Below are 12209 nucleotides of genomic sequence, written 5' to 3'. Positions count from 1 at the left end.
TGAGATATGGACTGAGTTATTTTTGGTATTGTACTATGGTTTGTATTATGAGTATTGGGAGATTCTGGTGTATATTAGTAACATAGAACTTTGGTAATGGATTATGGAGACTATTTTTTTTCTCGCTACATTTAAATAATGATTATGATATGAGGTACATAGACGTCACTAAAGTAGCTCCCCGGGCCCACGTGGCGGGCCAAGGCTTTACATTATGCATATGTTGTTGGAAGCTTGATAATTTCTGCAAAATAACAAAATAAATTCTTACAAATGATAATTCCTGTCTTTGTATTATTTCGACATCTTAAGAATTTGAAGATTCTAAAGGGTTATGGCTATCAACTTCTCCAAATTAATCTTAACACATGGTTGAGGAAACTAGCATCTAGCTACAATGACTATTTTTTTTTTCTTTATTGAGGGTTTTCCCTATTGACATTTTTATCCTTAGAAAACGCTTGCTTCTTGAAATATTCAATCTAGCTATGTACCCAGAAACTTGATCATGATTGACATAAATGTGATTCAATCGACATCTAACTTAAAATAGGGCTTTTGTGTTTAGATTTTTAATTAAGGGCCTACAATAAGTTGAATACGCACCAAAAACATCTTCTTAAGATCATCTAAGACATCAAACTTAGCAAGATAGTAGTTATACGTACTTAAATAAATGAGCTTGAAATCTCCTTTCGTAGCTCATTTTGCTTTTGTCTTATCATCAAGAGGTTGAAAGACAATGATCTTCTTAGTTGTTTGATGATTGATGACTATTTCCAAATTTTTTTTGATCCAAGTTAGCTCCTTTTGAAAGTAAGATATATGACCAAAAGGGAATCAATTTCCTCTCACTCCTACTTTGACTCCATATAATTTCTTTCTTATTGTCACAATGTGCAACCTAGAAACTTTTCTCTATGACTCAATAGTTAGGGTTTAGTTTTAGGTTGGCAAAGTGGTGTAGTAGGTCTGCATTCACCTTATTCCATTATGGTATGGTGTTGGGGCAAGGGAGAGTTTCTTTAAAATCATTTTGATGTTATTTCTATTTTCTGTTTTTGTTTTCGTTTAGTAAAGAAATTGATATATTATGACAATGCATTTGTTTTCAACTCTTTTTGAAAAAAAAAAACACTAAAAATTTAACCTGACAACTTATGGCAACAAGACTTTAATTAATATGCATAATCAACTTCTAGAAATTAAATCATAATTTTTTGTTACAACTAAGATAAAATCACTTTGAGAATTTGAATTAAATATCCACAAATTTTATAAAAGTTTGGGAAAAATCATTTAAAAATATTTTACTATTATTAAATTTTCATGCATAAAAAAATTATTCTTGTAGCACTACATGTGTATTTTAAAATATAATAATTAAGTAAAATAATTATAGAAATTTCTATTATAAAATATTTTAAATTTGTACTTTAATATTTAAATAATTTTTTAATTTTTATTTAATTCACAAACAGAAGTAAGCATTTGTACAATCAAAATTTTAATTTGTATTAGCTTTTAAAAATATTGACATACAAAGTGCTAGTTTTTGATATTTAGATTTTGTTTTTATATGTTATTAGTTTTTATTTTCATAACTTTTAATAATGAAGCCAAACAAAACCTTAAAGGCTTAAACTTCCGAATTGAACACGAGTCAATGGTTTGAATTAAGGGAGTGACCACTTTACAAATCCCTCAACTCCTCAATTAATCATTCCCTCTAGGTGGACCTATTTCCTTGTCCACTCTTGATAGTTTAATACAATAAGAATGTAAATGCCCACTTCAAGGATCTGATTAATTGGAAATGTTTTTTAATTTAATGAAGATTCAACTGACTTTGATTTTTTACGTTGGATTGTTGTTGTTAATATGTAACTTGTAACCCAAGACTCAAACATTGTGGTTCAATTTTCGATTTAGCCTATAATTAATTAATGTAAACCTTGTCTTGCTTTTTACGTAGAGATATTAAGAAGAAATGCATGCATGGCACTGACAGAAAAAAAGTTCAGAATATTTCCAACGCCGCAAATTGGAGAAGATGAAATAGTGTCAATTCATCTTATTCACAGCTCTCAAACCCCTCGAGAAGATAAAGACACAGCAAGAAACAAAAGAAACAGAGAAACAAGAACGCTTCTAAAAACACTTTTCTAAACTAGCTAGCCAAAGCTTCTACCCACCCCATCTCCCAGTCTTCCCAATAATCAGAGCAAACCTATCAATTTTCATTCAACCTACCAGTGCCAAATCCTTTGATGACCCTCTCGATCCTCGTCATCTCCTCATCCACCTCCTCCTCCGTTCCCGGCGGCTCTGCGTATCGCGACGGCACTATCACAGCCTCCGTTTGAGCGGCGGCGACCAGCTCGAACTTCTTCTCGCTCATCCCGAACGCCGCCGCCATCTCCGGCCCCCTCATGACGTCGAGCAGCGAGTTCGCTCCGATCAGGAACTGCGGGTGGTTCTTGTGCGCCGACGTCGTGAACCCGAAGAACTCCAGCGGCCCACCGCGCGACGCGATCTGGCAGAATGGGAAGTACTTTGGCACCCAGAACACGTCTCCTCGCTTCACCCTCGCCGTCGTCCCCGTTCCGTTCGGAAACACCACCTGGATCGTCCCCGTTCCCCTCAGAACGATCCCGTATTCCGTCGCCGTCGGATTCACATGGGGCGCCATCATCGATCCCTGCAAAATCAACACGAAGCGAAGTTAGCTAGGCTAATTAATGCGCCACAATAACTAAACGCACAAGCATCCACCAACTGTTCGATGAATTACCGCAGTGAGATTGACGAAGTAGATGCCGATGCCGGATTTCTTGAGAGGAGTATAATCAGACTCGTCGAGGGCAATGCTCCACCCATAATCGTTCTTGAAATCGGGTCTCCTCTCGTAGAGGTTGTACGATTCTGGTTCGTCCACGGATTTCTTCGAGTTCTCTTCTCTTGGGGAGATGATATGTTTGAAGAGCTTCATCCACCACCATGACCTCTCTCCTCGCTGATAGCGTTCCTCTTCAATTTGCGCCAGTACGCTCCACAGCTGTCTGAGTCTATATTGGCGCTTCTGCTTTGTGAATTCCGATGCCGTGCTAGGTTGATTCAAATCCCTCTCGATCAGCACCAGCATTTTCTTGAGCTGTTTGAACCTGTCCTGCTGCTTCAGTTTCAGGATTTCCGACCAGAAGAATTCCTGTTCAGAATCTATGGACACGATGGGTCCTTCGTCAAGCCTGGTCGTCATCTCCTTCACTTCCGCAATCGATACCTGTCATGAGATTTCCGTCAATCGAACTGATTTGATGTCCAAATACGTTAAATAACCTAAATTCGGAGTTTTTTTTTTTTTTTTCTTCTTACATTTAACGCAGCCGAAAGCGTCTCCAAGCCGAACCCAGCAAGTACGGAAACGGGGTTATTTCCTCCACCGATGAAGAATGACTGCAGAGAGACTCGAGTTGAGTTATGTGTGTTAAAACATTTCTTAATAAATTAAAAATTGATCTGCTGTATATAGTACTGATCGTGATTAATGATGGATTTCATTGGTAAACGTACGTACCTGGAAAGCACCTCCCATTCCCAAGCTCTCGGAAGGATCAATGCTGCAAATGATGTGAAGCCTCTGCCCCTCCCCTGTGTTCACCAAGTAGAAGGTGTTACCAGCTGGGATTCTGTATAGATCTCCCATCTTCAACTTCTTCTCCACCAGCTCGTCTTTGTAGGTTGTTCCTATCTTTGCTTCCCCTGCAGCATTCAATCATTACCCAACGTTCACCATCAACGCCTCAATTACAGAACGCTGCATTTCTGATGAATTAATTGAAAACCTACACTAATTAATTAATTAATATTTGAATACAGAGAAATGGGTACGTACCGCTGTGAATGAAGAGGATCAAACTGGAGTCCAGGTACTGAGGGATGAACAGACTGCGAGGTTCCATGGTGATGAAGCCTATGTGGAGAGGCTTCTCCACAATTCTGCCTCCATAGCTTTTCACCACCCTCATCTCCCCTGCTTTCGTCTTAACCACGCGTTTGGACTCCTGCAGCAGGAAGATGTCCCTCCCGGCCTCTTCCTCCGGAAATCCAATGTCGACATCTCCGGCCACCGCTGCCGCAACCGCAAAGCAGAACACCTGCAGCAGCATCAACAGCAGCAGCGCCAGCACCGGCACCCATGGCGTTGCTCTGTTCCCCATGATCGAATACTTCCTCTGCTTCCTTCTCTCGATCTGAACTGGGTTAATTCTCCAACTTAATGAATTGGGTAGTGTTGATTGATGATCATCAGTTGCCGTCAGTGGAGATGGTGTGGAGGGGGAAGAAGGGGTAGTGGGGTTTATGAAGGAAAAGAGTGAGAGAATTACGGCGGACAAGTGTCGGTCATGCAGGGTAAAATGGGTGTGCTGGCATTTTCTGCAGTGAACACAGTTGAGGCCTAGAGAGAGAGCCGATCGGCGGGAGACAGGGTCTCGGAAGTTATCGATGTATGACTTGAAATGGTCTAAAATCTCAGTGTCATCAAAAGCAGAAAAAAACAATTTAAGGGTTCTAATTTGTAACATCTGATCTAAGTTGAGCAAGCGACAAAAGTAGAGAAGATAACTATTCAGTGCCAGGAAACGAATTTATACATATATACTGCATGTCCTTAGACACGGACACTTGTGGGTAGAAGTTAGATTTGGTTTATACTAGTAAATTTTCATGTCCAAAATAAATTAGCCAATAAGAGTAAGACAACACTTGATTTGTGGTCCCCCTCGAAATCAAGCAATTTGACGAGAGTAACTAACTCCAACTCAATAAAGAAGAGGAGAGATCTATGCCAGCGGCTTAAATCATTGAATGATGTACGCGAACAGTTTATGATCCGGGAGCAAATCAAGTCCCGCGCAATAAAGGCAAATCACTCAAAGGATCAACTCTAACTCCTATAAGAAGGGGGACAAGGAAGAGGCTGAGGTAAGTTATTCAACTCATTCTTCTGTTGTATTTCGCCTCTCTAAAAGCATTTCTCTTACTTAAGCATCAGAGTGATCCCCTGAAGCTCACCCCGGGTCCTCCAAGCCTTCCTTCTTTTCCCCTTTCAGGTCGGTGGAAGTCGAATGAGCAACCCTGCTAATTTTACTCAGCAATAATTGGCGCTGTTTGTGGGAACCTGCTTTTGAGAGGCGATCATATCTTACTCTCGACTTTCGACATTTAGGCAATGCCAACCTCACACAGTTCTACTTCCATCCCTGCTACGAGAAAAGAATCGTCCCAGTCCATCCACTCCACACCCATGCAACCAACGGGTGTCAGCAGGGAGGAATTCCTCGCTTTCCAAAAGGAAATTAAGGATATGCTCAACCAACTCTTACAACAAAAGAGTCAGGAAGGGCACATCCTCCACCAACAGCAAGAGAGCCCCAGTACAAACAAGAAAGCTGACAAACCAAAGGAAAACGAGAAAAAAAATCTACCTCAACAAGAAGGTAGAGGACGCAAACAGTGTAGATGTCAACCAACCAAGATCCACGGAGCTCAAAGAAAGGATCAAGAAAATAAATCATATAGAAAAGATGATAAAAGAGGGCAGAACCAGACTCTTCTACGGGGAAGCGTCCCTAAGGTCCTCAGAGCCACCATTCAATAAAGTGATCATGGAGGCTTCATTGTCAAGTAGACTCAAGATGCCCACCTTCGAAAGGTACGAAGGTCTGTCTGACCCAATTGATCATTTGGACACCTTTAATATGGCGATGCAGCTGCAAGGGGCTCCAGACGCCATCATGTGCTGAGCTTTTGCAACAACCCTTAAGGGTACTGCCAAAGACTGGTACCGAACTCTGCGACCCGGATCGATCGGTTCCTTCTTAGAAATGGAACAACTGTTCACCGGTCACTTCCTTAGTAGTCAGAGAATTGCTAAAACAACGGATCATCTCATGAGTATGGCGCAAGGAGAGCAGGAAACTCTAAAGAAATTCATGCACTGTTTCAACACAGCAACACTAGAAATCTGCAACCTAGATATGGGGGTGGCTTTAGCAGCCTTGACAATGGCTCTTCAGCTCGAAAGTTTCTTATACTCTCTAAGGAAAAAGCCGTCGATGGATATAGGGGAGTTGATGGCTCGAGCACAGAAATACATCAACCTGGAGGAGATGATGGACACAAGAGGAAGTCGCGTAGAATGGAAAAGGAAAAGTAGTAACAGGGAGATGGGAGAATCCTATAGATCTGCGAAAAGACAAGAGACTAGTACACTACACGCAAGCCCAAAGATAAGAGGGCAACCCAGTAAGTTCTCCACCTACACACCCCTGAATGTACCGCACTATGAATTACTAATGCAGATTAGAAAGAAGGATTACATTTCGTGGCTCGAGCCCATGCGAACAACTCTTCACAAGCGAAACGTGTCCAAGTTCTGGGCATTCCATAGGGATCATGGGCATGACACAGAGGAATGCATCCATTTGAAGGAATAAATCAAAGCTCTAATAAGAAGGGGATACCTGTCAAAGTTTATAAAGAAAGAAGATCCACAAAGGGAACCTCTCGAGCAGATGAGGTCCAGCGTAAAAGAGAAGGAAGAGCATGTCGTAGGAGAAATTGCAGTGATCTTCTGAGGATTCGCTAGCGGAGGAGATATTGGGGGTGCTCGCAAAAGATATGCTAAATAGGTGCTTTTGATGGAAAAAGGGGAAATAAGTAGCAAACGAAACAAAAAAGATAACGACATAATCTTTGGCAGTGGAGACAAAGAAGGGGTACAACAGCCGCATGATGACGCACTGGTACTCTCCCTACTAGTGGCGAATTACAAAGTCAGACTCATATTGATAGATAATGGGAGCTCAGCAAACGTCATGTTCTGGTCGGAATGAAAATCGGTAAGGAACGACTCAAACTAGTCTCAACTCCCTTGATCGGATTCAGTGGAGACGTTGTTCACCCCTTGGGTACAATCACGCTACCGGTGACAATGGGGACAACCCCACAACAAATTAGTAGGCTGACAGAATTTCTTGTGGTCGACCGACCTTCGATATACAATATCATATTGGGCCGCCCTTTGCTTAATGCAGTTCGGGCTGTAACATCAACATATCACCTCAAAATCAAATTCCCTACACCACACGGGACAGGGTTTGTCAAGGGAGATCAAGCAGCTGCTCGGAGCTACTATGTAACGGCTCTAAAAGGAAAGATGGAGGCAAGAGAAACCTTAACGGTGGAGGACATAGAAGTAAGGGGCAAATATCCTCTGATCAGTATAGTGGATGTAGTGATCCGAAGAATAATAACATTTTAATAATAAGAGGGAGAGAAATACAGAAACATAAGGAGGCCGTAAACTTCGTCGACGAACAAAGAGCGTTCGTCGATGACATTTTGTTCATCGACGACATTGCATTTTGGAGATAATATTAAATAATCATAAATTCAGGAAATTGCCCAGCTTCGTCGACGAACATAGGGTCTCGTCGACGAAGGTCTTCAGAATTTCGTCGACGAACACAGGGCCTCGTCGATGAATTTTGTGAAGGGCTCGTCGACGAGGTGATGTGTCTCGTCGATGAAGTTGACCCTATAAATAGTAGAAACCCGGGATATTTTACCATTTTTCACCGAGCTCTCTCTCCTCTCTCTCTCTCTCTCTCTCTCTCTCTCTCTCTCTCTCTCTCTCTCTCTCTCTCTCTCTCTCTCTCTTTCTCTACGTCTCCCTCTCCCTTCTCTCTTCGATTTCGACCCCACCAGTCGCCGAATCGACATTCCGAAGCTATTACGATGCTCTTGGTGGAGTTCTCTGCAAGACTGCCAGAGCGGATCGTCAGGAAATCGAAGTTGGATTTCATCCCAAATTCAGGGTAAGGTCTTTTATTCAGTTTTTGACTTCCTGACAGGTATACGAAATGATATAGGCAGAAAAATACTGATGTTATGTTCTGGCATATGTTGGTTTCAAGGTGTTTTGTAGAAGGCCCTGCGGGTGTTAGACTTGTATTTCCTAGGGGCTTTTCAAAGTTAAGGTAAGGGAAATTTGCTATATTAGGAAATTTCTAAATATTATACAGTTTATTTAGTTACAAAAATTATGTATTTTAGTATGGTGTGGCTTGTGATTATATATATGGTACGAGGATATGTTTTACGAATTTAGTTTCCTGATTTTATGAATTCCAGTATTATGGTTATACGAACTTCAGCACCATGATTTTACGATATTTTAGTACCATGATTATACAAATTCCAGTATTACGAATATGCAATTCCATGTTATGATTATTCAGATTTTAGTACGTTATGCAACATCATGGTTATTATAGTTACTTCAGAATCATGGTAAATCAGATAGATATGTATAGAAATATACTATATGATATCAGACCCTGTTGGACTTGCAGCTACAGAGCACGGTACCGTTGATACAGATACTATGTTACTTTATGAGTGCAACCACCTATTCAGATAATACGTGGTACGGTCGACCACCTAGGCCCTTGAAGAGGTTAGGCTCCCCATCCAGATATGGGTTGAGGTGGGCAGGTCGACTGACGGAGTTCAGTGATTTATTCTTGGTTGGCCAATCAGGGTAAATCCAGCCTACAGACCGTACAACCTCGTCATGAGGGGCATGTCATGACACAAATAGCCACAGGGAACAGTTTCAGTTACTATTACTTACGTATTGATTTACAGAAACGGGGATCCTACTATATATACTAGAAGTATTTTGAATTATAACCATAATACTGATATGTCAAGCAATAGGGAAAAGGGGTGGTGTACTTTATTATTTGTGTTGTACTTTTGTACTCAGTTATTCATGTTTATATGAAACAGATTTCATGATATATAGTAGCTCATTTGCCACACACTAGTAATAACATATTTCTTCTTATTGAGCGTTGGCTTATCCCAGTGTTGAAATATTTTTCCGGTGATCCAGGTAAGCGAGTAGATCAGGCTTGCAAATAGAGGGGCGTCTGTAGTGCTCTGTCAAAGAGTGATTATCATTTTTGGGAGCGTTTTTATACATCCCAGTATAGTTGAGGGAATTTTTGAAAAACAGTTATATGTGTATATTTTGGGAAACACAGTAATACTCTGGTATTGGTTTTGTATTGTATAGAAGGGTTATGTTTGTATGATTTCCGCTTCTTGCTACTTAGGTTTATGAATGGGTTTTTACTCACTATGGTATCAGAGCATGTAGAATATTATAATATGGAAAAAAAAAAAACCATTTAACTAAGCAGATCGTTACAGTGGATATGTTAAAAAAAAATACTATTCTTGAGTGTTTCTTACAACGTAGTAATAAAAGTTCCGATTACAGCAATTGTACTACGTCAATAAAGTTTAAGAATATATATATTACAAGTAAAGTTCCAGCCGACTAGCTTGCCTTGCTCCCCTCTCTAGCTTCCTTTTCCTCCCCATCTTCTTCCTCGTCCAGATCTTCCCCAGATTCGGGACTCTCGTTGCCATATTCGTGTGAGCTCACACCGTCTAGGGGAAGGTCAGGGTGCTTGGTTTTGACCTGTTCTCGGCACCACCTGAACCCCACCCTGTAAGCTTTGGAGGTGTCCATAACGAGCCGCAGTAAAGGAGTACAATGGCTCCACACAATTCGTTACTTCCCAAGGTACGACACATTTAAACATGCATTTATCACATTTCCGTAGGATAAATAGGACGATGATGACGCCTCGGAAAAAGGGTTAGATTGAAACCCCTAATAAATGAGCACGACTCATTAAGCATCAAAGGCCTAAATGACGAGTACGACTCGTAAGGCCAAAAACAGCCCAACATATGAGCACGGCTCATTAGGCACAGAGACTAAACTGACGAGCATGACTCAAAAGGCCGAAAACAGCCCAGCAGATGAGCACAACTCATTAAACATCAAAGGCCCAAGTGACGAGCACGACTCGTAAGGTCAAAAACAGCCTAGCACATGAGCACAACTCATTAGGCAAAGAGGCCAAACTAACGAGCACGACTCAAAAGGCCAAAAATAGTCCAGCATATGAGCACGACTCATTAAACATCAAAGGCCCAAATGACGAGCATGACTCGTAAGACCAAAAACAGCCCAACAAATAAGCATGACTCATTAGGCGTAGAGGCCAAACTGACGAGCACGACTCGGAAGGTCAAAAATAGACTAACAGATGAGCACGACTTAGTAGGCATAAAAGGCCATGAAGCTGATTGGTAAAATCAGTTCGGAAAAACTCGCTCTATGAAGCAGCTTGGCACGAACTGCTTGGCAAACTTATTCGGCAAGCTCTACTCTGAGAAATTGCTCCATGAAGCTGCTCGGTAAGATCAGTTTGACAAAATTTGCTCCATGAATCAGCTCGACACACTTAAGTCCCGCTCCAAAAAATTGCTTCATGAAACTGCTTAGCAAACTCAGTTCGGAACATGAGCTCGGAAAATGTTCTCCACCACTCAGTTCGGAATATGAGCTCGGAAAACATTCTCCACCACTAAACTCGGAACATGAGCTCTGAAAATCTCCTCCACACTCAGTTCGGAACATCAGCTCAAAAAATTCTCCCCAGCTCGGAACAGTTTGGTAAAAGCCCTCCATGAAGCAGCTCGGAACATCAGCTCGAAAATTCTCCCAAGCTCAGAACATCAGCTTAAAAAATTCTCCCCAACTCAAAACATCAGCTCGAAAAATTCTCCCCAACTCGGAACAGTTTGATAAAAGCCCTCCATTAAGCAGCTCGGAACATCAACTCGAAAAATTCTCCCCAGCTCGGAACATTAGCTCGAAAAATTCTCCCCAACTCAGAACAACTCGGTAAAAGTCCTCCACGAAATAGCTCGGAATATTAGCTCGGAACATTAGCTCAGAAAATTCTCCCCAGCTCGGAACAACTCTGTAAAATTCCTCCACAAAGCAGCTAGGAATATCAGCTCGGAACACCCAAAAAAGAAAAAAAAAGAGGAGGAAGAGAGAAAGAAAGAAGAAGAAGAAAAAGAAGAAGAAGAGGAGGGAGCATTACATATTCTGGGGGGAGAGTGCAGATTCAAAATTTTGTCCAGAAATTTGAAATTGAGGGGGGGACAACTGATATGCCCAAAATAAACCAGCTAATAAGAGCAAGACAACACCTAACCCGTGGTCCCCCCCTGAAGTCAAACAATCTGATGAGAGCAATCAACTCCTACTCAATAAAGAGGAAGAGAGATCTATGCCAGCGGCTTAAATGGCCGAGTGATGTGCGCGAACACTTTATGACCCGAGAGCAATTCAAGCCCTACGCAATAAAGACAAATCACCTAAAGGGTCAACTCTAAGTCCTATAAGAAGGGGGGCAAGGAAGAGGCTAAGGTGAGTCATTCAACTCATTCTACTGTTGCATTCTGCCTCCTAAAAGCTTTCTCTCACTTAGGCATCGGAGTGATCCCTCGGAATTCACCCCAGGTCCTCCAAGCCTTTCTTCTCTTCCCCTTTCAGGTCAGTGGAAGTCGAAGGAGCAACCCTGCTAATTTTACCCAGCAACAAGTATGAAATCTAATGTTTATCCTGAATCTATTAAGAAATCATTTAATAGATTTTTCTCATGCAGACTTTGTGAGGACGATTTCGTAATCTGAAACAAGAGAATGGTTACTTACACTGTGCCTATTAATTCCTATTGTCAAAATTTAAATGTTGAATGCCACGTATTGAAAGTTTGTGTAAGTTAAAGATTAAAAGGTTAAATTGTAATTATGATAAAACTGTACATGTTTAAGATAACATGAAGAAAGTAGCTATGACTCCTCTCCTTATTGTTATCTTTTAAAAATACTGAATAAGTATTATTGTATTTCTTATCAACAAGAGTATACATGGGTGCCTATTTATATAGGAGGCATGAAATGCTGTACAAGTATAGTACAAGTGCAGTACAAATGTAGCACAAGTAAATACGAAATACACGTTAACTAAATAAGGAATACACATTAACAGCCCCCCTTGAACTCAAGGTGGGTGGGAGACCAGCTTGAGCTTGTCAACTAAAGCACGATGACGTCCCTTAGGATGTGATTTGGTGAAGATATCTGCAAACTGATCTCTAGAAGAAACTGAGAAGAGCTTGAGAACACCATGGACAAGGTGATAACGAATAAAATGACAATCAATCTCGATGTGTTTAGTCCGTTCATGGAAGACATCATTGTGA

The 12209-nt window shown here is 41.2% G+C and overlaps 2 protein-coding genes across 2 annotated transcripts; one reads left to right on the top strand and one right to left on the bottom strand.

Annotated features, from left to right (window-relative positions):
* Positions 1-2044: 2044 nt before the first annotated feature.
* Positions 2045-4533, bottom strand: LOC131149852 (vicilin-like seed storage protein At2g28490). The gene is made up of 5 exons (XM_058100623.1): positions 3896-4533; positions 3578-3762; positions 3376-3456; positions 2795-3283; positions 2045-2701 (listed from the first exon to the last, which is right to left on the bottom strand). The coding sequence occupies exons 1-5, from the start codon at positions 4218-4220 to the stop codon at positions 2234-2236; spliced, it is 1548 nt and encodes a 515-aa protein (XP_057956606.1). The 5' UTR covers positions 4221-4533; the 3' UTR covers positions 2045-2233.
* A 1355-nt stretch (positions 4534-5888) lies between these two features.
* LOC131148085 (uncharacterized) lies at positions 5889-6500 on the top strand. The gene has a single exon (XM_058097821.1). The coding sequence runs from the start codon at positions 5889-5891 to the stop codon at positions 6498-6500; it is 612 nt and encodes a 203-aa protein (XP_057953804.1).
* Positions 6501-12209: the final 5709 nt, after the last annotated feature.

This window comes from Malania oleifera, chromosome 2 (assembly GCF_029873635.1).
Source record: "Malania oleifera isolate guangnan ecotype guangnan chromosome 2, ASM2987363v1, whole genome shotgun sequence".
Taxonomy (NCBI): Eukaryota; Viridiplantae; Streptophyta; class Magnoliopsida; order Santalales; family Ximeniaceae; genus Malania; species Malania oleifera.
Note: the sequence above shows the minus strand (reverse complement) of the source record. Positions and strands in the feature narration are given on the sequence as shown.

Excerpts from the sequence above, each read along its gene's own strand:
- LOC131148085 (XM_058097821.1), top strand. The coding sequence starts at position 5,889 with ATGGAACAACTGTTCACCGGTCACTTCCTTAGTAGTCAGAGAATTGCT.
- LOC131149852 (XM_058100623.1), bottom strand. The coding sequence starts at position 4,220 with ATGGGGAACAGAGCAACGCCATGGGTGCCGGTGCTGGCGCTGCTGCTG. Across the intron at positions 3,284-3,375 it reads CGCTTTCGGCTGCGTTAAAT|GTATCGATTGCGGAAGTGAA; the intron begins GTAAGAAGAAAA and ends ATCTCATGACAG. Across the intron at positions 2,702-2,794 it reads ACTTCGTCAATCTCACTGCG|GGATCGATGATGGCGCCCCA; the intron begins GTAATTCATCGA and ends TTGATTTTGCAG.